At 33.1% G+C, this 27,892-nt stretch overlaps 1 protein-coding gene across 4 annotated transcripts in view; it reads right to left on the bottom strand.

Annotated features, from left to right (window-relative positions):
- Positions 1–6,764: 6,764 nt before the first annotated feature.
- Positions 6,765–27,892, bottom strand: part of SP1173 (major facilitator superfamily domain-containing protein SP1173) — a 66,831-nt gene continuing 45,703 nt past the window's right edge. For all 4 annotated transcript variants that reach the window (XM_070110938.1, XM_036372097.2, XM_036372098.2 and 1 more), the window contains exons 3-7: positions 13,119–13,473; positions 12,211–13,047; positions 10,176–10,324; positions 9,262–10,045; positions 6,765–8,328 (exon numbers count right to left, since the gene is read on the bottom strand). In XM_070110938.1, coding sequence (XP_069967039.1) covers positions 7,982–8,328; positions 9,262–10,045; positions 10,176–10,324; positions 12,211–13,047; positions 13,119–13,197 — 2,196 coding nt within the window. In that variant the 5' untranslated portion in view covers positions 13,198–13,473 and the 3' untranslated portion in view covers positions 6,765–7,981. The remainder of the gene's footprint in view (positions 8,329–9,261; positions 10,046–10,175; positions 10,325–12,210; positions 13,048–13,118; positions 13,474–27,892) is intronic.

Below are 27,892 nucleotides of genomic sequence, written 5' to 3'. Positions count from 1 at the left end.
TATGATGAAACTAACTATTAATATAAAAATCTACGGAATTTTCCAGACAGATTTTGGACACACTGCCGTATGACTGTTAAAACCTTAGATTTGTTGTTATAAAAAGTGCAAACTAGATTGACAAAACAAAGAAGTGCAAGATCTGCAGGGCAAAGGCTAGTTTAAACTTTGAGTTAAGTTCATTTTTTTATTTATTTTCTTTTAACTTAAGTTTGTTTAGTATTTAGAATTACATTTTTCATTACAAAGAAAACTGAAGAAAAATAGTTCCAAAGTGAAAAAAAAAAATTATTTGATTATAAAAATATGCCTTTTGCATACAAAAAAAGTCGAAAAAATTCTACGTAAAAATTCAAAATCGTAAGCAATAGGTTGTCTAGCTATTTTTATATAGAAATAATTTACTTCAAATACGCAAATGTTTCATTTTTTCGAGCATTGAAATTTTGAAAATTCATAACTCCACATTTTTTCATATTGAGTCGGAATTTAAAAAATATGAGTCCAATATTTTGCCTCAAAGAACACAACAAAAAATGTTTTTTATTAAAAAAATTTTTTTAATGTTAATTGACCATGACCCATTTTTCATATTTATATATTTCATATAATATATAATATGTGCCCGTATAAATATATCACAGTAAACATTTCATTATTAAATTTCCCCAGGTAATTATCAATTTCACGAAACCTATCAGCATTTTTACCGAAATTCTCGCACTACGGTAGCTTTGCATTATTGATTTAAATATCAATAAAATATGCTGGAAGCTAATCGAGGTGCGCACATATGCAATACACATACCTACTTACTACACTTTACATATCCACAACCGCTATGCACGATGTGAATTTTCGAACAATTTGGAGATACTTTAGTACCGGTGCTCAATTATAAAAACTCGGTTGTGTAGTTGCGGTTTGAGGCTCAATTACGTCATTTGCCCCATATGTATTTATCTCCATTGTACTCATATAGTTATAAAGCAGAATTCCTATAAATATTTAGATCTATATTGTTTAGCAAAAATCTTTCATTAACCCTTTAACTTTATTAAATCTTAATAATGTACACACGTGCTCTCCGAGGGGATTTTCTGCTACATATTTATTACATTGCCTATCAGTGAATTCTACAAAATAGTTTTTGTTATCTAATCTTCTAGGCGGTTTTTTTTTAAGCTGCTCAATAATGCACTCTAACCATTCCCTTAACTTAACTTAAACCTCGGATTGTATAACTGTATTACTCACTAAACCCTTTGGCATTGCAAAAAAGGGATGAAAATTCAGAAATAATCCTTCCCTAAGAGTAGTATGTATATCTGTGTGTCAAAAATGAGTTAAAATGAATGAATACTTTCCTTAGCCCCCATATACGTAATATTAAGAGTACCGGTATTCTCAAACATCCGCTTTACTTTACTCCTTAAATATTTTGTGATGGTATGTGAAGTACCGTAATGAAATTTATAGAGCATAATTTTATGCTAATTATATGTTGTAATGCCAAAAATAGATCAAATCGGTTCAGCAATATCCCCATCTCCCATATACCAAATAAAATACCGATTTTATACCGTATATATCGGTCAACATGTAAGATGTCTTAGCTTGACATTGTAATTTAAGTAATCTGCTGTGAAAGCCAATTTCAACTGCAGTCAATTCACTCACAAGACTTTAATTATTATTATTAGGATAGCGGCCTTTTTTTTCCATCCACAGATCGAAACATTGAACAACAGCAATTACAAAATATTTTTTTTACTATATAAACAAAGAGCTCGGACCACAGTATACCGCACCCGATCGCTGATTTCCATTTAAATCGAGCTTTTAATATTAAATAACGCACATGTGAACATTTTCGCACAATTAATGATTTATTATGCCTGCATCCATTTATTCAAAAAATTTAATATTCAATTAAGTATTTAAAATACTTATGTATACAAGACCATACATTGCAGAATTGAATGCGTGAAATTTATAGCGAAAAAATGTATTCAGCGCTTATTCAGCTTACATTCAGCAGATTTACGATTATTTATCTTAGCCATTTAAAAATTAACATTTAAAGGTTTACATACGCAAATACTCATAGGCAATTGCGCTTTGTGCCAATGGATGTGTATGCATAAACGCGAACGCAGTCGCATTAACATAAGTATCATGTGTAATACACAAACGTTAATATTTTAAATACAACACATATGTACATATGTGTATCTGTATGTAATATATAAATTATTGATTGTTTGCTTATTACAGTTTAATGTGCGGCAAATGGGTGTGCATTTGCGCTTGTGTTTGTGCTATGTTTGTTAAGACACATTTAATGAGTCAAAGGGAGGCCCTTTTATTGCGCGGCTATTGAGTGTGTTTACGGTACAATACCCCAACTGTCAGCAGCACGTTGACACTTCGAGTATTTGTTTAAATTCTTAAAATGTTAATGTTTAATTGCTTTTCGCTTTTTATGAAAAACTTTAATTATACAATTCATTAAAAATGAAAACACAACAGTTAAATGCAACACAAATGCATTTTGTCAACTCGTATGTTGTTTATCCTATCCCTTTGCCGCATACTGCATACCATTTTTATTATTCTCTCTCCCACAATGAGTTGCTTTTGTGATTTTAAATTGAAATTCATTAAAGGGCCTCATTTATTGGCAAATATTCAAGCTTTTTGAACTGTCCTGAAGCAAATTAATGAGTGTGTTTATATACCTAGCTTTGGTGTGAAATAAATTTCACAATAATTAACAAAGGAAAGAATCGTTTAATTTAAATTTTAACTGCTGACCCAAATAACTTGTAAGTATTGAAAAAATAATTATTAAATTTGGCTTTTAAAGAAGTGCTGCCTGATTTCAATAAATTTTCTTCGATAATACCGTACAAATATTATTTATATTTATATATACTATATACCTATGTATATATATGAATAAATTTGAGCTGTGAAATGGCATATTTGCCTGAAAGTATACTACAATATTTCCCGCTCCTTGCGTAATCTTAGTAGTTGTTCTTCTAAAGAAGGCACCGTTGACTAGTCAATTGCTAGTGAGACTCAGCTAACCAGTAACCTCCACTATCTATCTGTCAGATAAACAGTCATGCTAATCACTCATGATTTCAATATGTGTTCACCACCAACAATCACAGCATTTAGTATTCAATTCATTATTTTTTTCCCAACAAAAGCCAAATCAACCAAATTTGCACATAACATTATCCTAACGTTTTTATTATACAGTTTGAAACTGGACTGCAACCACGTTTTCTAACCACATAACAGAATTTTAAATTCGCGAAGAATCCTTTACTGAAAATAGTATGTCTGCACATCAAAATTAAGTTGAATCTGGTCAATACTTCCATTAGCTCTCATAATTATAATATATAGTAATGCCAAAAATAGATATAATCGGGTCAATACTACCCCTAGCTTCCATATACTTCATATAAGATTTTCTAACTATTGGTTGGCTTGATAGCCTAATGTCGGTCAAAATGTAGGATATCTTAAAAAGATAACTCAATGTATAATATGAAATAAACTATAATTTAATGCAGAAAATATGCGGAATAGGTGTACAAGTTACCCAAACTCCCATATAGTTAGTATATATTGTATAATAATTTTCATTATTCTATGCCGTGTATGTCGATCAGTGTATGTATATTTATAAAACTGTTTGAAAATTTACTCTCGAGTATACCTAAGCAATGTCAAAGGTTAATGCAACAAGCCCAAATCTTTCTCTGCTTCAATATACCTGTTTTAGTGATTTCCGACTTTCCAGCTGACTTTAAACAGTTTTGGTTGCTCAGAATGTGTGACAGTTTACTGAAATTAAGTAAACAAGCTCGTATCATGTTGCTACAGAGTATAATAGTTTTGTTCACCTAACGGTTGTTTGTATCAAATTAAATTAATCGAGATATATATGGAGTTATATATACACATACAAATGATCATGATGACGAGGCAAGTTGAAATCTGAGTATTATCAAAATAAAACTTTGCACAAATAATATCCTCAAGGTATTTCATCTTCTTAATCGCACTATATCTTTTCAAGGACCTAGGCACCCATACGTGGACCTCAACCCATATGGCTGGTCTTCTACCGAACACATCGGTTAGTCTGAGAGTTCGAGCATTGAAAAAAATCGGGTAGAATATTTTTGTCAATACCTCCCTTGAACGCCATATAACTAATAGAAATATTTTCGAACTTCCGATTGACTTTGTACCGCATTATCGGTCAATTTGTAAAAATCTTAAAAAATTAACAAATAATCTCTTTTTTAAAAATAGTGTATCCTCTTGCCTGAAATAGATGGAGTTTGGGCATTACGTCACGTAGTCCCCATATAACTAATATACGGATTTTCAAACATCCTCTTGATTTTATATCTTATATTAATAGTTTTCAGTGAGGTTTCTTAATGAAATTCTGAGAGCCTCTATTTTTGGTAATGATATGTCCAAATGACAAAACTGTATAAAATGTCTAGCCCCATATATCTTATATAAAGAAATTGATAGAAGAATTTCTTCCGGTTGGCTTTCATTTTTTTTTTTTTGTTGTTCAAATTGCGAGAACTTAGCCCTTCTTTACGTGTTAAATAAATTTCTACGGCTTTGATCATTGCACGTTGCAAGTGTATCAAGTGTTCGGTCACACCCGAACTTAGTTCGTCCTTACTTGTTATAACTATATTTTTATGCTACTCAGCAATTAACACCTGAAAATAAATTATTAATTAAGAATAACTCACATTTCAAATATGTTGTTGTTTTTTTTTCTGATAAGAAAACCGATAAAATTGTTTTCCGTGACACCCAAAACCGATACAATTTCTGTTTCGAACATCAAACCAATAATATCTGAATTCATGACATCTACTACATTTTTCTATCGGTTTCCATTCTGATTCCGACAACTATCGGATTCTGCAACACCACGGTATATTTAATATAAATCACTTAATGACATTTTAGCTATCATAGTGGGTTTTGCTGTAATTTCTGGTGCAATTAGTTTTCAAGTGTTGTAAGTTTTGCCCTTTTTTGCGCAACAGCTAAAGCTTTTTCGAACTTTCAATTTTTGCAAAGATGCCAGGTTTGCGTTTTCGAAATGGTTGCATCATGCATACTGGGCAGTTTGCATTATTTAAAATGCCCTAATTCGTATACGAAATTCACGTATTTTTGGCATTAAACTAATGTATAGCCAATATTATACGTTCACTTAATTTTTCTTACGATACGGTATAATCACGATCGGATGTTTGAAAATCTTATGTTTGGTATATGGAAGATAGGGGTAGTATTCAACCGATTCTATCTATTTTTGGTATTACTACATATTATTAGCAGACAAATGCTCTCTGAATTTCATTAACGTACCTCAGATACCATCACAAAATATATACGGAGTAAAGTCAAGCGGATGTTTGAGAATATGGAATTAGTTACATGGAGGTAGGACAAGTTTTCAGTTTTATCCATTTTATGCACAAAATACACTGTTATTGGAAAAGCACGCTTTCTCAAATCCACTATAATAGCTGACATATTGTCCAATATACCATATGCGGTATAAAGTAAACTAGAAGCTCGAAAATCTTAGTAATATGTACAAGTATGTAGGTATTTTCGCGGTATATTTAAAAATAAAGTGAATTTTCATTTTTCTCAAAAAATATTTATTTATTTATCAATTGCATTTTCCCCCCGTTATTTTCAATGCTCGAAGCGCTTCTGATATGAACTTTTTAGTATGCCCTTAAGCTCTCTCGGCGATTTTTTTTGGCCTTGGCTTTTCCATTGGGACGATTGATTTATAGCTGAAACTGTGAACATATATTCGAGACGAATGTGCCAACATAACAAAATAAAAATAAAACCAATAATCGAATGTATGTAGGCCGCGAAATTTGGAAATTCACCTTATTTTCTGAACAGACCTCGTAAATGGGATCTAAGGGAAGTATTCATCCGACTGAACCCATTTTTTATATACAGTCAAACTTTTATCAGAGAAGCATTTGCTACGAATTTCAATAATATGTCTAACAGATTGACCGATAATTTAGATAAAAAGTTCGCTTTAGGAACTGGGGTGCACATATCAGGAGCTCCAACAATTGTAGTCCAATTTGACCTACTTTAAGCGCATTAATCGGTCAAAGTTTTATCCCGATACATTCATAGGTGCTTGATTTGCAATGAGATGTAATTTAAAGTTGTGTTATATGGGAACAAGGCGTGGTTGCCCGTTTCGCACAGTAACATAGGGATGTGAGGACAAATATTTACCAGGTTTAGTTGAAATTGCTGCCATGCCCACTTTAAAAAAAAATGTTAAACCACAGATGCCCCTGCTTAATGCAATTCGTTATACTAAATATCAGTATCAATTTGATCAATTATATATGTATATATATAACTTTATATATAGCTCGATTTGTTTTAGGTGATACAAACAAAAGTTAGGAGAACAAAGTACAAAGTATAAAAATAACGCTACATATGTATGTATGTACTGTAGAACGCTGAAGTGTTTAAAATTCTGCAAATATTGAATAATAGTATTAAATTATTCGGCGAAAACAAAAACTTCCAACACATTTGCAAAGCCAATATTTAGTTTACATAAGTGATATAAAACTAGAAAAAATATATGTCATGAAAATTGTTTGCTAAGCAATAAAAACATTTATATGAAGAAATGATCATGATTTATTAAATTGTTTATTGAGTTTCAATAGTTGACACAGCGCTTGCATGCCACCGCAAACACTTAGGTTGCAATGAGCTGAAATTCATCACAATAATTTAAAATGTGTGGACTTTACACATTGCTTGCGCTCTTATTTCAAAGCTTAATAAATTACTTTATTTAATTATTATTATTTATTACAAAAAATATTACAACTAATGCAACTCGCGAAAAAAATGCTCGACAATGGTGCACCTATGGGAAGTACATTGTATCTATGTAAAAAAAAAATAATAATTTAATGTGATTTTTTATTAAAATATTACAAAAAAGTATTAAGTATGTGTGTGTATGTGTAAATAATATCATAATTGTATATATTTTAACTGCTGCAAATACAATTTTCATTTAATCATTCTGCATTTAATTGCATTGGTTTTTTATTTATGGCTTTTAATTTAAAATATTGTTTTATCTTATTTTGCAGGCATGTTAATATTCACTTAGTTAGCTTTTTTTTGCAATAATAATATCATCTGACAGTTCAAAAAGTTTATATATAAATACATGTATTATATTTTTTCGCTTTACAGTGTATAATCTTAGCAAAAGTTTGACTTAAAACTAGAATTAACTTTCATCGTTAGCAGCTTGGTGGCAAAAACAAAACAGCTGGCGTTTAAAACAGCTTAACTACTTATATGTGTAGTTGTTGTTGCTACTGGATTGTCTCTTAATTATACACTTCATTGAAATTCGCATACACAAATGGCTAAGGTGGGTTGAATGATGCATAAAATTTTGTGATACTGAAACCGTTGCGTACCGTCTGCCTACTGCCTGAACCTAATTGTTGCTGCTTTGCAAACGCCAACACAACCTGCCATGTGCTACAAATAGTTCGCTGCTATTGATCATCAATTTAATTCGTATTATGTTTACAATGCGGTTTTTATATTTTTTTTTTGCTCTAGTATTTATGTACTTTTTGTTACAATTAATAGATGTATATATATATATATATATATATATATATATATTTATATATGCACATTTCATTTAATACAAAAATCATTAAAATTAAAAGTTACTTGTGTAAACATCCAATTAAATTTATATAAAATATAACTTCTTTAAACAAATACATGTGTACAAGTATGTGCACATACAAGCATACGCACATATGTGTATACCATATGTATGCATGTGTGTGTATCAAAGCGCATAAATTTAAAATCTAAATTGTCCCAATTTCCCTCGCTCATTGTGGTACACGCGTAACGGTGAATAATTAGAGTTGCCATTCAGCGCCGCACCAGCGCTGGTGCTGCCCTGTCCGGTGCTGCCGGCCCCATTGGTGCCGTTGCTGAAATTCTGCGATGCCGAGCCGGAAATCAGCTCCTCGATATGCTGTGACTTGGCTGTGCAACGCGGCGCCAAAATCAAATTGTAAATGATAAAGTAGACGAGCGCAATAATGCAAGCGGCAATCGCCAACCACTGATGAATAGCCTGTGCGTCCGCTCTCGGCTCCTTGTCGTCGCGCGCCAAACCAATGACAGCACCTAAGCCCTTGCCTGAAAAGGAGTGTAGATAGATAATGAGAGATTTTAGTATAATGCAAGATAGATATTTAATAGTTCCAAATTGTCACGTCGAAGATCTAATTTAGAAGAGTTGCAACAGTAAAAAACCAACGGATCTAAAAATCCTTATAAAGCAGCAACTGAAACCTATAACGGACTAAAAAGTAGACAGTTCAACCTTTAGAATTTTTAACTGACATAAGTATTATATCTCTCTACACTCCACTGATATCTGCTGACTACTCTCCACTCAAGAAATCTCATATCTATTTTTGTCTTCGATTCGCCATTTTTCTGCTCGCTTTTGCTCTCTTGTCAAAAAAATTACATGTAATAGCATAGCAACAACAAAGTTATCGTGTGGAATTCGTATAAGAGTGTATTGCCGCTATCTTCAGTACTACGAAGTTTTATTTTGAATATTTTAGATCGGTTTTACTATTGTTAATGGTTCAAATGCCAAATGAAAATCTATTTTTTCTTGTAATTTTAAAAACGAATGCGTATCAACTTTAAACTTAATTTTTAAACAATTACTCCTCGCTGCCTGTGTTATAGTTTTTTCGATTCGCTAGAGAGGAACGCTTGGCGAATGGACAACAGCTTGAATAACATTAATTAAATTTTTATAAATGTCAGCCAAGTAAATAACTATGCATTGGGCGAAAACTTTGAGCTATCATAATTTGCAATAACCGCTTGTGACCTCCTACATATTAAGTCAGGAACTTCTAGAATCTCACCGAAAACTTAAAATATCATTTATTATATTATATTATCATAAAATTAATTTTATTGTTTAAAAAATATTCTGTTTGCGAATAACTCTTGGTATGGAATACCACCCAACTCTTCAAATTTCAATGTATTCGCCTTCGTTACTAATCTCCTTTATCACTATTTAACAACTTAAATCTTACTTACCAATCCCGAAGAAGGCCAACACAGCCACTGCCTGTCCGGTCGCTGTTAACTTTCTAGGCATTGCATGTCGCATATACAGTATAATAGTTATCCATACAACACCGATGACGACCGGCTCAATTGCCTCCATGACAACCGTCAACCATTCAGTACCCTCGCCGCTCAACGCCGTGAAACGTATGACGAAAACCGCAAAGCCGGCGATAAAGATATTCGAATGTCCACAATATTCAATGAATTTGTCCACATTGAAGAACAGCACCAGCACCAAGATCAAGCCGGAATAGGTAACCGCATACGTGTCACTAAATGTCCAAATGAGGAAGCTATGTATACTGCTCCAAAATGTGCCGAATAGTATGGCAACCAGTGTAAGTACGAAAATTTCCGGACTATAACGGCGTATGGCCGACATGGGATAGACCAACATGCCGGTCTTTGTATGCCACCACCACTCGGGCGGACTGAGCGGCATTTGTGTGGCAAAGAGCAACACTAATGCACCGATGAGCAGACACACAATGACAAGTATTAGTGCCACCAGTGCAGCATCGTGTTTCGAATCGCTGGCGAAGGCAAATAAATCGATGGGCGAGAAGAGTAGCACATAACCGATAGCGCCCCAGACATATTGACGACACACCTCACCGCGTCCCTCCGACGTTTCGCGCACAGCTATAACGATGGCAGTATTGAGTAGTGTCAGCGCGGCCATCACGAAGATATCGCCCAACAGACGGATAGCAGTGTAGCCGCCCAATGTGGCATCCAAGTCCCCAGTAATCTATTTTGTGGTTGAGGCAAAGAGTGAATAAAGTAGAGAAGGAGATAGAAGTGGGAGGGGAAAACGAGATTAAATGAGTATGACTGACATGTTGCAGACAAGCGGTGTGTGCGCGCCTCGTATTACTTACTTTAATGCATTCACTATCGGCCAATACACTGCCTTTGCTGTCGTAAGGATCAATCACTTGGCATTCAATCATCGGTTTGCATGCGGTGCCGTTCTTGATATCGTTCATGTGCTTAATCTGTTTGAGTGGTATATTACACTGGAAGCCATCTGAAAAGTGATAAACAGTATACAGGTGAATTGGTTGCTCCGGCCAAGTCAATGTATGAATATTGCCAAAAATTCGTCCACCACAGTTTGTGTGAGTGTGTGTGTGTGTTCTGTATGTGTTGGTCGCTGTTTATACTTGCAAATTGCCTGTCATTACATTTGCACGTACGTAAATTTGTTTGCTATCGGACACATGTGTGTATGTATGTTAGTTTGGTAAATAAGTGTTTATTTGTGTAATGTGTTCATTGAAGGTGATAATGATGAGGTGAGTGCCGTAGTAGCTGGTGATTAGTTAGTAGTTGATGACACGATTGCTGGTTGACACAGTTGTTTACAAATCACCAAATTGACACGAATATTTGTTGTCACTAATTGAAAGTGTTTACAAAACACTTGTGACCTGGCAATTTGCAACAAAGCATTGATTTGACACCCACACATTCATATTGACTGAGGTTGGCGTTTATTAGTATAGAGGAAGAACAACTGTCGCCGAAAATTTAGAGAGAAGCAGGATTAAATTGACTGAATTTCAAATACAGATTAAACATAAAGAATTAAAATATCGATTACTCGTCTCGTTGTTGTCTCGAGGAAGAAGTATTAGTATGACGGTAATCTTGAGATATAACTGCATATCCAGAATTAAATAAATTTTTCAAAGGATATTGGAAGGTCATTTTCGTCTTGCATCCAAAAATTAAATTCTGTTGATAACACGAATATAATGAATAATTGATTTTGAACAGTTAAATCAAGTCCTCGCAAAGTTTGTTTTCGGTACAAAGCAACTTTTAAGGGGTTAGTGGTAGTCAGAATTTTCAAAAATTATATTCGATAATTAGCAAAGTTCTCCGACATTCTGGAACGTTGGTGTAAAACTTGAAATGCGTTTTGCCCAAAACTATGTTTTTTGAACTGGTCACCACAGAAGCTCGAAAATAGCTCAGTAAATTTCAATGAAATTTATACAGCTATTTCAAAACATGAAATACGAGTGATCTGACCGAAATATTTTTTTTTTCAATTTTGATTTTTATGAACAATTATCCGAAAATCTAAAAAATATTTTCTTAAGGCCGCCGTTCCGTTAATTAAAAAAAAATGCGATCAGTCCCTAGATTATTTATTAATATTAAAATTTGTTTGTTTGTTTGATTTAAATCTCAAAGGATTAATGATGGTCACCGCCAGGAACTTCAGCTGGAACTGAAACAACACAAACAGCTGTTACTTTTAATATTAATAATATTTTTTTTTTCAAATTTCTGTCAAGTAAAGCTGTAACCTTATTTAATGATACTATTTTTTTGATTTTATACTAAAAGTATCTTAAATTGTAATTTTTTGATTTGTTTGACTACTAAAAGTTTCCAAGAAAAATTTCATGTTTTTACGAAATTCGATAAATAGGCGGAGATATTATAAATCCCAAAATTGGCTCCCAGCACAAATTGGCTCCATATTGAATGTTCACCAGTAGAATTAGAATTCGAAGGGAAGATAATTTTTTATGGGCCTAAAAGTATGCTATAAGTGTATTTTTTTATTGTTAATATTAACATCAATTACCTTAACAGACTTGATAATTACAGCAGAGAACGTAAATGAATATTTACAAACTAATTTAATAAATTTATTAACATTCTCTGCCCTTAGAAAATTTTCAATTATATTTTACAGTTTTCATATATATGAAGAGATTTATAAATTGAGATAGTTCATTTTCAGAAGAGAGTAAATTTTTAGTAACTATCCTGCTTCGAATTAGTCAATCTAGAGGATGATAAATTCAAAAATAATTGAGTCCGAGTAAGAGTTTTCTTGGCCTAAAACCTAGGAGATTTTTTATGCTACTTTACATTCTTTTATTTACTACTCACCCAGAGGATACTTGCACCACTCGGCGCTGTGTGTGTCATTATCTTTGCTGTTATCCGCTGCACGTAGTACAGAATTTACGACAATATTGTTGGTGTCATGAGTGTACACATGACAATTCTTCACCACTGTCTCACCGCTGTCTCTCTTCTCCGTGAGACACAAATGCGGTGGCTCAACATAAACCTTCTGTGGTGTGCCATCATTCGCAGCACGCTCGACGCGTAGATGTTGTTGTTGAATCTCAGCACTCAACAACTCACCGCCATATTCAGCTGAACCGCCAGTTGCACGTCTCTCACGCAAACTCTCTGTTGACGTCGCTACAGATTCATCTTCATAATCGAACTCGGAGCTCTGTTCCGTCGAGGGCAACGGTGTGGGTATACCGTCAAACCATGGAGTGTACAAGTTCTCATATTTAGTAGGATCTTGGCAAGTGTAGGTACAACGTGTCAAATTCACATTGCCCACCTTCTCTTTCCAATTGTGGCAGGTGGCATCTTTTGAGCAGCGTTCCTGAAATATGACTGCGCCTTGCAAATCACAGCCGAAACTGACAAGCGGACGACGAGCTTCTTCTCTCTTCACTTCTGGTATGGCGAAGAGACAAGCGTACACAATGACGGCGAGTATCAAAAAGATGGCAGTAAGGAAACGTAATATACGACCGAAATTTGTGGCATTTTTAGCGGCCAAACGATCAGCCAGTGGACCAGCAATCAACGGCCCAAGTATTGAGACGAATGGTGCAACAATGCTGATGCGGCGATACTCATTGAAATTTAGGCCGAGCAACAGTGGCTTGGTGGCATGCAGCACGTGCAGCGCGGTAATGCCTGTGGAATGAAAATTAGTTGTTTAAATATTTCAACATATTTGAAAAATTACACATCTAATTTATACTCACCACTGATGACGAAAAACACCACCACTTTGAGCGAGATGAGAGTTTTATTGATGCGCGGCTTGTCGCGTGTTGCGCCCATTTTGAGTTAGTTTTTGGATGTGTTGTTGTTGAAGCTTACTTTTATTATTTATCTTTATAATCGTAACTTAAACTACAGCAATTTAAATGGTTGCTAGTGGGTTAGCAGGAGACACTTGTTAAAGGTGATTTTGAGTACTTTAGACTGGCAGGATCCGTTAGTTTTTGTTTTCAGCAAACAACAGTCGAAATGCCTCGGAAGCAAAATTTCATTGACGGTCTTCGTTCATTATTTCATTTTCCATCGAAATCGTTCGTATTTTCTGCAACCAGCTTGCTGCAAATTTAAAAAATATAAGTTAATTATTTATAAAAGCAGATCTCGAGGTAGAAATATTAAAAAGATATCATAAGAATTTGTATAAAAAAATATTTAACTAATTTGATTTTCTTAGTAAGATTACTATAAAACAATGCAATTTTAAATAATTCAAGTCACATTTCGAAGCCGTGAAGTCATAAGTGGTCTAATAGTTTTCAAATAGACGCCAATGTTATTATGATGGACTAGTACTAGTTACATAAGAAGTAGTGTAAGCACAAACTAAAGCAGCACGTGCTAAAGATCTACGTTTGCACCTGTACATGTCTAGAAATAACTATAAATCAAACGATATCGATTTTTTAGTTAAAATTATTTTCAATCATCCGATTTTGTTACTGAAAAGGAATTCACACCACAATTGCCAGCTTTGGTCAGGCAGAAATTGAATCAAAATATTTATTTGTATGCAAGTCAGCGAGCTATAAAACGGCATATTCATATTAATAATGCTGGGTGTACCTGATTCAATAGTGATCTAAACAGACTTTTAATAACAAAAGCTGTAAGTGTTTTTATTAGGAATGTGCTATGAAAAATGGTTATTGCGTTCTAAGAATCAAAGTGTCAAAACTAATTGAAATATAATACTTAAGTTTTTAATGTGCTCAATATTTTCTGCAGAAACACATAAAATTGAATAAATATTTAAACCCCAAAAATATTTTGTGCCCCATACTACGATTCAGTTAAATATTCAGTAAAAGTTATATATTTAGAAAAAAAATTTTCGAGCCCTGCGTCTCAATTCATTCATCTCGAAAAGTTATATTTTTAAATTTGTAAGGTTAGAAACAAAAATCGGTTACTCTATAGTATCTGATCAAAATTGATTGTTTTAAAGAAACAGTTCTTGAAAATCGTCATGGTGGCATCACAGAGATAGCAAATGACCTCAAAATCTGCTATGGATCGACACAACATATTATGTTTAAAGTTTTGGGAATGCTTAATAACGTAGCTGGGAACCATGTATGCTATTCATCAAATGCATCATTGCAGACGACGATCGTGGGTTTATGAATACGGCGTCGTATTTCTCCAACAATCTAACAAATGGCGTTCTAAAAATGAGCCGAAACCAAAAACACCAAAATTCACAGAAGGCACTGAAAGCCATCCCGGCCGAAGCTTATAAAAAGTGTATCGAAAATTAAAGTAAGTGGTGCCATACCTGTATTGGCTCAAGATTCTATTTTGAAGGCGATAAGAAAGATTTATATTGAATTACGTAAATCTGTATATATTTATTCACTGATCAAGGTATACTAAATTTGCCACGAAATTTAGGATAGAAGAAAACGTCGGAGACCCTATCAAATATATATATATATATATATATATATATATATGTTAAATAATCATCATGATGCCCTGAGTCATTTTAGCCGTATGTCCGTATATACGCTAACTAGTCCCTCTAGTTTTAGAGCTATCGATCTGATATTTCGATTAGTCTGGAACATACAAACTGATTTATCAAATACATGTCCTTGTATGGAGAACTTTTTGTTTCAGAAAATTTGTTATAGATTATTGGCCAAAGCAAACAAGGCAATCTTTTCAGAAATTGTTAAGATCGGATTACTTTAGTATATAGCAGCCATAGAGTGACCGATCAAAATCAATTAAATCAAATTAAAGATCTTTGTATATCCTTTCATGCTATTATAAATGCACCTGTGAAGGGTATTATAGCTTCGACGCAGCCGAAGTTAACGTTTTTTCTTGTTTATATTTTGTTTACTAAGAGTAGTTTAATTCTTTGACGTAGGATAAGCTAGAAACTTGACTATTATCTTAATTACAATCATAGTTTAGGTTAAATTACGAAAGGATATCATTTAAAAAGTACTTTTATCGTAAAACGAAATATTTAAATTTTTTAAATCGTTTAATGATAATTAAAATTTTATTAATTAATTTCAATATATCTCGAAATATACAAAACTTACATTCTTCTTCTAGATGCAACAAAAATACATATACCGAGTGAATCTAATATAAAATCATACAAGTATCTAGACAACATACTAGTATAATATCGTCAAGTCGACCACAAAGGTTGTAGAAAACCACCCACTTAGCTTTGAAAGCACAACATTACGGAAATAACCTTTATATCCGACTGCCATCAAAGTGTGTAATCTGAGACTTCATTAAAACCAGTGCAATTAAGCCAAATCCCAGGTAAACAGCAAGTGGCTTAGTTGCGGTTAGTTGGTTCATAACAGTTAGAAGCTATTATTTACTCAAACACCTGTAGTAGCAACAGTGGTTGCGACAAACTACTACAACAAATTATGCTTACATTTGCTAGGCGTTTGATATTGTTGTGAATGCATGTGTGCATATGTGGTTGAAGCGTACGTTTTGAATAACTAATGACATTAGTGAGCTGAATTTATCCAGTGTGTGGATAAATGCAGATGTTACTCAGATCAACGCACTTCTATATTATCAGGTATATGCATATTTAAATCAGTCTATGACATATTAATCGAGGATAATATCGCTTGACTAGACAAGCTCTCTATGCATTTGAGGTTTATACTAATAACTCACATATGTGTGAAATTATTTAGGATTACCCGCCTAAACATTGATGAACATGTTGCACAAATTTATTACGTGAGCTTTGTTTCAATGATTATAGCGTTATATTATCTAATGACACTCGTAGCGGAATAGGTTGGACTACACCATTTCCGTTAATTGAAGAAGATGAAAGTTGTAGAGTCATTTATATGGAAATGTTCGATGAAGAATCGAAGTTATATTGCAGGAATACAAAGGAAATTGATGTTAAGTATGAAAATAATCAAAATTTAAATTTCAACCAGATTTAAGTCATCTTGCTCACCTCCTAGTGAAGTAGAAACTTAATTAAAATTATATCTTTAAAACGATATCTCAAATAGCTTTTGAGGTACAGCCATTTTAGTTATTCTTACTTTAACAAAATTTGGAAAAAATTCATTTTTTTAACCGTCAAAATTGTATTTACTTTTCGATCGTTGGTCATTGTATGGACAATATGTTCTAGAAAATAATTATTTTTAGCTTTCATCTGCGTAGAATGTCGAAAGCACTTCAACAGTAGATATTCTTATATTTTATTTTTCTGGTTTCTTTAAAAATTTTACTGTGTATACTTAAAATATGTTTGTATAATTACACCCTTAATATTTTAAAACAATTGATATAGTAATTAACGCTGTTCCCTTGAAGTAAATAAATACCAAGAATTTTTGTAAGCAGTGGATGACTGTCACAACTCGAAAATACTACCAGTTAGGTTGAAGAGCTCATATATTTTCAATGAGAAGACGCTAATCTACATATTTTATAGTTGGACCAAACCATTAGGGTGGAAAGGAAAAATTTTTTTTTCTTTTTTGCTTCGCCTGAGGAAAAAATCTGTAGATTATAAAAAAAAGAAAATTTTTGGACAAAAAAATTTTTTTTTAACATTGCCTCTAGAGCCCTCTCAGTTTTAAAGTAAAGTTTCGAGTTAAAATTTTTATTTCGTAAAAAATGTTTGATAAGTGTTCTATAAGCTATGGAGAGTCCTCTTTCTAGCCAATTAAAAGTTATCAACTTAAAAAAAAGTTTTTGTGGTCATAATTGGAGCTTTAGAAAAAGTCTTAAACGACAACATACCTTCCTTAAGCGTTAAAATTATTTTTGAGTCAAAAACCGTCACATTCAGTAATTTTTATATAAATGTAAAGAGTTTAAACCACAAATAATTTTAACTCGAAATTAAATTTAAAAGTGAGCCTCTAGATTTAAAAAATGTTTGTCCAAATTTCAATTCAAAGCGCAAAGCGACGCAAGTTTCTGAGTCAAAGTTATGGCTGAATATTTTTGGCATACGATGCAATTATCTTCATCGAATGTTTTGAAAAGTTCGAACAGCTACAGCGACTTTTATATTTATAGCGCTAAGGGAAGCTTTGACAGCCGCAATCGCAGTAGACGGCAATATTTGTAAGTGAAAGTGTTTTTCAATAGAATTTGGCTTTGAACTGCTTCCTCATACTGAATATTCGCAGGATCTAGACCTCAGCAACTTTCTACTGTTCCACCTCACAAGAGAGTGCAAACGTTGAGGATGAGAACTAATTGAAGCTAAAAAAGCTGCAAAAAAGATATCGAAAAGTTAGCAGATCGCTTTAACTGTGATACCGCAGCCCTCGTTGACAACTATGTTGAATAATGAAAAAGAGTTTTAATAAAAATAAAAAAAGTTGAGTTTATCAGTCGGCTTAGTATTGCAGAAATGGCAATTAAAACTTTTCAATCGATAAATTTTGTTCAGCCAACTGACAGTTTAAATTATAGAAGTCGTAAAAGTGACAATATGTTCGAACGTTATGTATCACTCAACTGTCACCCATATTTATAGTGTGTACTTTTCATCAATTATTTATTTATTTTCACTGTGAATATGCAATAATTTAGATCGTTGGTGTTATTGATGATGACATAATTTGTATATGCAAAAGGGTGTCAGTGTCAATTTAATTACATAATTTAACAAAAAAGTAGTTGTTATTATTCGGAGTACAAGTAACGGTAACACATAAATGGTAATTCGAAATGAAAATATTTATATGACCCCGGAGAGCAGTGCGACTGAACAATAATTGAAATTGTAGCGCCAATGAAAATTCTAAAGCACACACACACATACATACACGTACAAAACAAACGCTTCGATATTTATGCATTTATTATACAGTTCAACAGTTCGCATTTTGTTTTCTCATCTGCCAATAATTAACAAGCATTTAAATATGTACATGCTTCAATCAATTGTCGAAACGAATGTCTCCCGACGGACAACAACAAAAACAACAATAACAAAAACAACTAATGCATTAGCGCTACTTTCTATTTGTATGTGGATGTGTATGTGAGATAGCGGTTGTGTTGCACTTTAATGACGATTGATAACCATATTTGGTGTTGTTTTTATTGTTGGGTGTCGCCACCGCGTAGGCACGTTCTAGGCGTGTCCGTCACTATGTCTGTCCGCCACCAACACGTCGTCTTGCTGACATAAATCACCGACTCTGACTCAATGCAATTTTATTACTTGTAAGCTTATGAGTGCAACAAACAATGAGCAACAACTACACAACAAAAAAGGCAACATTTGTCGTTTGAAAAATTAATTCAATAAACACAGTTAATGTGCACATTCAGCAGAACTGCGCTGCCACTAACATATGTATCAGTGTTGGCAGTTGCGCAGCAGAAGTATTGCAGCACTCAATTATATATAAAAGAAAAAACACTGCGACGTTGTTGCTGATGTGCACCTTCAGCGAACAAGAAGCAGACATGTGCAAGTAAATGACAAAAGAGGAAATGAGTGAAAAAACCAAGAAATTTCTGCTTGCTTAAATATTTGTAGTGGCAACTTACTTTTTTTATACTTTTATTTATTTATATATTAAAACGCCGTCTGTTCAAAAGGAAAGTGTCATTGTGCGCTTAAGTGGTCTGCTAAACTTTTGCCACTTGTGTTTAATTTAATAATGGCATTTTGTGGTGTCTGACATGGATTAAGCATGTAAGCATAAATTTAGGCATATAAACATATATTCGTTTATGGGTGTGTGTGTGAGAAACTGAAAGTGGAAATTTGATGCGTTTGCTGTTCTTGAAGTTTGTTATAATTTATTGTTTATTATTAGAGCGGTTTACCTTAACCCAATATTTCAAAGAATATAAAATTTATTATTAATATCATCGTGTCATCGAGAGATTAAATGCACTTCAAATACCAAAATTAATGTGTTAGAGCCTAATATCACATATGTATGTGTCGCTGTGTGTCATCATATTGCCAGTTGTCTATAAAACCATTTGTCAAATATTGTTACAAGCACTTCGTTCGTTTGGAGAGGATCACATTAGATTTATATGTTGCTTTTATAATTAATTTTATTTTGAGCTTGGTACTAAATAAATTTAAAATATCAAATAAAACATCTTAGAATTAGTAAACATTATCTCTTATATTCAGGGTTACAACTAATGTATTCTAAAAATTTTATTTGTATTAATTTTTATTTTTATTTTGATTTTTCAATCTCTGGCAACTGCAAAGCCGATGAGCTAGACAGAAGGGACACCCTTGACGATTTGCGTTCTAGCACTCACAACGATTTCTGTTAGACCTAACCTATCCTAACCTAATCTCGAAAAAATACCCAATGCAAAATCAGTTTGTATGGCAGCAATGGTATATGCTATAGTGACTCGATCCCACATAGGAGCAGCCTCTTGGGAAGAAAAGGACGTGTACAAAATTTTAAATATAATATACAGGCAGACGAATACGCGGAGATAGCTAAACCGACTCAACTCTGCGGGCTAATCATTTATATGTACAATACATAGTTATATGTATGTATATATGTATATATTTCATAAGGTTTCCTCCTAGGTGTTACAAACTTTATGGCACACTTAATATACCCTGTTCAGGGTATAAAAATTCCATAATAATCTTTTAGATATATATATATATATATATGTATGTAATTCCTTCAATCTCTAAATTATTGACCGTTTAGTTGCTTCGTTAATCTAACAAAGTAAAGGATGAATAAACATGAAAATAATTTTAATAACATTCACAATATTAATCGACTTAATAATTTAAAACATTAATTTTCCAATAAGTTGATGTTAAACAAACAATGTGCCTTAAATGTGTGCATAACAGCAAATCAAGCGCATGGAACCGGTGATCAGCATAATTACGACATGCTTTTTGTAAAAGATCAACAGCAATAATGACATGTGTATTCAATAGCGCACTGTGCAGCGAAAACAATAACGTCATCATTAATAGCTGACACAAATAAGCGTAATGAGCTATACAAACAACAACAACAACAACTACGATGATAATAAATGATGTGATAATATCTATTATAGAGCGACAATAATAAATGAACAACTACATACATACATAACAATTACAATAACAAAACACCTAATACCTTAATGCCTGTTTGTATGGAAAGAGATTCTTGATACACAGAATCACACATACATATGTACATACTTATGGTTAGAGCAAACTATATTTGCACGGACGAATGTGAAATCACATCATCAACGAAAGAAACTAAGCGATAAATACGCCCACAACATCAGCAGGCAATACATATATGTATGTATGTATAAGCGTGTATGCTATGCTTTGTAAGATAAACGAGATATAAGCGAGTACAAACGTATGTACATATGTAACATTTGTATATAGTTGTGATCATATCTGTATGTTCAAATAGCGGAGGCTGAGCGTAAGCAATAAGTAAGAATCCAATGCCATCAAATAGTCTTATAAATTAGTATATAAGTTAACACCACATACGCTGGAATTGACACACAAAGCTTTATTGTCAAAAACTAAAGCTTCAGGTGAGACTTGCACTGTAAGCAGTATCCCACGGGTAACTGCCAAATGACACCACACGTGCATCTGTGCAAATGCTGAGTCAACAACACCTTTGAGGACAGCAGTAATGTGACTTAGGTTTAATTTTAAGTTTAAGAAATTTTTGTAATTAGTTTAAGTTTTACCTTGATAAAATAAAGACCGCTTCGGCTAAAAAATATTTTTTTTATTTTAACATAACGTAAAATGTAATAACTGGCGCCCAACGTGCCAATCGCGTTCGTGAATCCAAAATAAAACCCTCATAAGAGCGTAAAAGGTCCTGAAGCAGCACCACAAGGATTACGATACGGATTTGGACACCGCAACAAGAAAAGGGATAGCTTCGGTGGAAGAAGACCCGCACCCACGAAGAGTGCGTGATAAAGAACTCTAGTAGCGACCAGCAAACGGGACAATTCAATATGCGGCGTGGGATTATTACGTAAGCATAGAGTTAAGATATCATAAAAAACATATTCAGTTATACAACTAAGTGAAAGAAATAAGAAAATATCGTGAAAATAAAGTTTATAGAAGTTTCTTGAAAAACAAAATAGTAATAGAGATTAAAAAGTAAAAGTGGGAAAAAAAGAAGAAGTGAAATATTCAAATTAAAATTAATAAAAACGGAAAATATCAAATTTAAAACGAAAAAAAAAAAAAAAAAAGAAAAAAAATACAGAGAAACATTTCAAAAGAAGATATATACATAAAATAAAAATATATATTTGTAGAAAAGTAAAGTTAAATATACCAATTAATATTAACGAAAGGGAGTAATATTCAATTTGGGAAAAATTTTTTTTAAAATTAATTAATCACTAAAGGCTTGTACAGCCAATAATTAAATAAAAGCAAGGCCGCGATTCACCACCTTTAAGGGGGACCCTCCGGCTTTATAACACAAAAACAACTCTGCGATTCACCTAAACGGGACCCTCCAGAGATTGATAATCAAAATTATAAAATAAAACAAAGGCTTGTACAGCCAATAAAATACTAAATCCTAAAAGTCGCGATTCACCACCTTTAAGGGGGACCCTCCGGCTTTATAATAAAGAACAACTCTGCGATTCACCTAAACGGGACCCTCCAGAGATTGCTAAAATAAACATAATAATATATATCCATTATATTCAACTTTATTTTCCATAAAATTTTTAATTTAATTCTTAATTTAATTCCTCAAAATGAGTAATCCCGAATCCATAATTAGACCTCCAGTCCTAAACACCAGTATACCACCACCATCCAATCCTCAAGTTACCCCAGAACTATCCAACATCATACGAAATATCGTAGCTCAAGTTATTTCAACAGACGCCCCAGCTCTCATTGAGAATATTATTCAACCAAGAAGGGAAACGGTAACAGACCAAACAATTGACCCAAGATATGCAGGAAACCTATCAGGACTTGACAGAGTACCAGACGTTGTTAGGTGTTTAAGAGATTTTTCTGGCGATCCGAAAGAATTCGCATCTTGGAAGAAAAGTGTAGAGAGAATTTTGAGATTATACGAATCCGAAAAAGGCACACCTCGTTATTTTGGCATTTTGAATGTCATAAGAAATAAAATAACAGGGAACGCCGATGTAGCGTTAGAGTCTTATAACACTCCGCTCAATTGGGAAGCAATTTCGAAATGCCTTAATACGCATTACGCAGACCAAAGAGACATTAGTACGTTGGAGTACCAAATGTCTTCCCTTTTCCAAGGAAATAAATCTATTAACGAATTTTATCACGAAGTATTTTCCCACCTTTCCCTAATATTGAATAAAATTGCATGTCTTGACATAAGTCAAGAATCTTTAAATATATTAACTAAAACTTATCGCGATAAAGCATTAGACACTTTTGTGAGAGGTTTAAATGGTGAACTTCCAAAATTATTAGGAATAAAAGAACCAACTGACCTACCTCAAGCACTTCAGTTTTGCATGAAATTACAAAATCAAAATTTCCGAACACAGCACGCTTTCAACAACCAACCTATATCACGAAAACCAATACCACCCCCACTTCCATTAAGGAAACAACAATATCAAAAGCAACCTTTTTATCCGAATCTCGCATACATTCCCCAACCAATCCATCGCGTACAGAATTTAGTACAACCAGCAGCATTCAGAAATATACAATACCAAAACCCCCATTATCCTCAATATCAGAATAATTTTGTCAATCCCCAATACAAAAACATGTCTGCTTATCCTTCGAGACAATTACCAAGGCCTAACCAATTTAATTATCCACCGCCAAGACCTACGCAACCGAAACCATCAGTTCCGATGGAAATAGACGAATCCCAACAAACTAGAAATATTAATTACATGAATAGACCCAACTTCAACGGAATTGCAGGGAAACGACCATCACCACCATCTAACCAATTAAGCAACAACTACTCGAACAAATTTCAACGAATCAACTATATTGCACAAGATGCTAATGAAAATAGTAAAAACTACGAAGAAGATACCACCCAATATGAGGAAATACAACCATGGGACGAATATAAAAACGAATATATGAGAAAAGAGCAGGACAACCCAGAAAATAATTTTAATGATTTCGTAGATGTTCATTTTTTAGACTAACCTCCTCATCGCTACCTTACTTCGAGTGTAGGACGAGCGATGGAAAAATATTAAAATTTCTAATAGATACCGGTTCGAATAAGAATTACATTCAAACCTCATTAGTAAAAAACCCCAAACCCAATGAAAACATTTTTTTCGCAAAATCAGTAGGCGGCAATATCGAAATATCACAACACACCGAACTCAACCTTTTCGGAATCAAGGAAGAAAAACACAAATTTTTTATCTTACCCACACTTAAATCCTTTCATGCAATTCTTGGCAACGATAGCCTAAAACAGCTAAACGCAGTTATATACACATCAGACGACTACATGCTAATAAAAAACAAAATTAAAATTGCTATCAAACAACAAATAACCAAATCAGTCAACAATATCGAAATTAGAACAGACCACCTTACTTCCGAACAGTCAGAAAAACTTCGCAATTTATGCAATATATTCCCAAAACTTTTTTCCGAACCAGAGGAAAAGCTAACATACACCACCGTAGTAAAAGCCGAAATAAGAACTACCACACAAGACCCAGTATATTCGAGATACTACCCATATCCCATGTCACTCAAAGATGAAGTGGAAAAACAAATAGCCAAATTACTCGATGACGGTATAATACGACCTTCTCGATCCCCGTACAATTCTCCAATCTGGATAGTGCCGAAAAAAAAATGATGCATCTGGCACAAAAAAATATAGAATGGTAATTGATTACCGTAAATTAAATTCAATTACGATAGCCGATCGTTATCCTATCCCGGATATAAACGAAGTTCTTTCGCAATTAGGCAAAAACAAATTCTTTACAGTTCTTGACTTAAAAAGTGGCTTTCACCAGATTCCATTAGTTGAATCTGAGGTTGCAAAGACAGCATTTTCAGTTAATAATGGTAAATACGAATTTACTAGATTACCCTTTGGCTCAAAAAACGCCCCATCAATTTTTCAAAGAGCATTAGACGACATACTCAGAGAGTATATCGGAAAAATATGCTTTGTATACATTGACGACATTATCATTTTCGGCCAAAATGAGAAATCACACTTAGAAAATATTAATATTATTTTCCACACTTTAGAAAAAGCTAATATGAAAATCCAAATTGACAAATGTGAATTCTTAAAAACAGAAGTAGAGTTTCTAGGCTTCATTATTTCTCAAAACGGAATAAAGACAAACCCTTCAAAAGTGAAATCCATTTTAGAATTTCCACCACCACAAACCATAAAAGAGCTTAGATCATTCTTAGGACTTTCCGGTTATTACCGCCGATTTATAAAAGACTATGCAAAACTTGCCAAACCCTTAACAATACTTTTAAGAGGGGAGGAGGGACGCATGTCCAAAAATCGTTCATCAAAAATTAAAATCACTCTTAATCAAGACGCCATTAATGCATTCAGTAAATTAAAAAACTCTCTAATTTCCGCTGACGTTATGCTACAATATCCTGACTTCGAAAAAGAATTTCATTTAACTACAGACGCTTCAGACTACGCAATAGGAGCAGTACTTGAACAAAACAATAAACCGATAACATTTATCTCAAGGACATTGTCAAAGACAGAAGAAAACTATGCTACAAACGAAAAAGAACTCTTAGCCATTGTATGGGCTTTAAAAACCTTTAAAAATTATCTTTATGGTCCAAGCAGTGTAAAAATCTTCACAGACCATCAACCCTTGACTTATGCACTTAGCAATAGGAATACCAATAGTAAATTAAAGAGATGGAAATCAATATTAGAAGAATATAACTACGAAATTAAATACAAACCTGGTAGCACAAATGTGGTAGCAGACGCATTATCTAGACCACCACAACAAATAAATTCTATGACAGCAACACAGCATAGCGATGAAAGTTCCGCACAAACATTAATACCTTACACCGACGCACCAATTAACGCTTTTAAGAACCAAATTTTCATTTCCTTAGGAGAAACTCAACAAAATACATTCCATAATAGAAAATGATGTAACTCGGAAAAACCGTAATTACCCTTTCCTATCCCAAGAAGAAGAATCTATCCGATCCTTACTATCCCGACTCAAACCAAGAAAAATAAAAAGAGCTATAAATTCAATTGGGACAGCCTGGAAATGGTTGGCTGGAACCCCAGATAACGAAGATTTTGAAATAATAAGAGATAAAATAAATAATATTTTAATCAATAATAATCAACAAATAATAATTAATAAATCTATGTTAGATAGAATAAATAACTTAACACACATTTCAAACGTAATATTAAGCGAAATGAAATCGAGCGATAGCCTCAAATTAGAATTAGAAAAAAATATTGAAAGAAAATTAAAATTTTTAAAAGACGAATTGACTAATTTGGATTATTCTATCCAATGGGCCAAGGCCGGAATTGTAAACTCATTTATGTTGTCAAATGAAGAAATCAATGTAATTAAAGAAACATTTGAAAAAGAGAATATACCATATTTAAACTTAGTAGAAGCTATTGAATTTAGCGATGTCAAAATAGCATCGAATTTGTCAACAATTATTTATATTATAAAATTTCCTTTAACAAACAATGAACTATGTAGATCAATAAGAATAAAACCTGTAAAACTTAAGGGAAAAACAATTAAACTAAGATATGAAGATTTTATTGTTTGTAATAAGAAAATATATGGTATGAAATCATATTGTCAGAATATAAATAATTTAATATTATGTAAACAAAATAATTTAGAGGAAGTCACAGAAAGTAATTGCATACCAAATCTGCTCAAAGGTTATTCATCAAATTGCACCATAACAAACAATCACCACATAGAAACGATAGAAGAAATTTCACCTGGTCTATTGTTAATCAATAACTATACGGGAACCCTAAGAATTGACAATGAAATCGTCAAACTAAACGGAACATTTTTGATTAAATATGACAATGCAAGCGTAACAGTGGAAAACAAAAATTTTACAAACAAGAATAAATTATTTGTAAACCCATTACCAGCAATAATAAAATCAAGAGATGCCACAGGAAACATTGAAGAAGTACTTTCATTACAATATCTGAAAGAGCTCAATGTAGCAAATATTCAACAGATCAAGGAAATTAGGACTAGATACAAGGTCAGCCTATTTACAGGATCAACGATAATAGTAATATCACTCATTATCGTAATAATAATCCTGATAAAAAATATAATATTAAATAGAAAAACTAAAATAATATTGAAGTCAATGCGAACAGTTCAGAAGATAATCCACCTACACCTGTAGAAAGGTCCAGCACTTCAATAACTCACATATCTCTCCCTACCAACGAGGACGCTGCATGTTTTAAAGGGGGAGGAGTTAACACCACATACGCTGGAATTGACACACAAAGCTTTATTGTCAAAAACTAAAGCTTCAGGTGAGACTTGCACTGTAAGCAGTATCCCACGGGTAACTGCCAAATGACACCACACGTGCATCTGTGCAAATGCTGAGTCAACAACACCTTTGAGGACAGCAGTAATGTGACTTAGGTTTAATTTTAAGTTTAAGAAATTTTTGTAATTAGTTTAAGTTTTACCTTGATAAAATAAAGACCGCTTCGGCTAAAAAATATTTTTTTTATTTTAACATAACGTAAAATGTAATAACTTATATACATGCTTACATAACTTTGTTCAGAAATAAATGAAGTGAGATAAAATGCGAATGTAGATGAGAACACTCTGACAGAAATGTGGGCAAAGCTTCGTTCAGAATGAAAGGAAAGCAACAGTAGTTCGTTTAATTACATTAAATTGGAATTGAAAAGCGAATAAACGTGTGAAGGCAGACATGAGTATGTACATATATGCCCCTATGTATATATGTACATACATACATGCTTGTGGGTAAAAAATTTACTATACAATTCAATCCAACTCAAGCAACCTATACATAGCTACCTATCATAACAGAAATAGTTTGGTATCAGCCGAAAATTTTTTAACACCAAAAAGTGTTTCATTAATGCACGAAAACTCATTTTATCCAACTGTTTTATAATACCAAAAGTTGCGTATCTCAAAATGCCACATCTTACAACCCAATTGTTTAACAGCAGTAGAATGTACACACGTGTTGTTGAAGGTCAGGTTAAATTACAAAACATATAATTTCTAAGGTTTGACTCTCTCTCTCCAAAATAAATTATGCTGAGTGAGCTGACGTTTTACAACAATCGTATTACACTACTTGACTACAGGTCGTCAATTTTTTTGATTTCATTACTACTTTGACGTGACGATATTTTAGATAAGAGATCTGATTCTTCCTGAAGACATTCTAAAACTATTT

The sequence above is a fragment of the Bactrocera oleae genome, chromosome 6, assembly GCF_042242935.1.
Source record: "Bactrocera oleae isolate idBacOlea1 chromosome 6, idBacOlea1, whole genome shotgun sequence".
Lineage (NCBI taxonomy): Eukaryota > Metazoa > Arthropoda > Insecta > Diptera > Tephritidae > Bactrocera > Bactrocera oleae.
The sequence above is the reverse complement of the archived record's forward strand: the minus strand, read 5'-3'. Positions and strand labels throughout refer to the sequence as shown.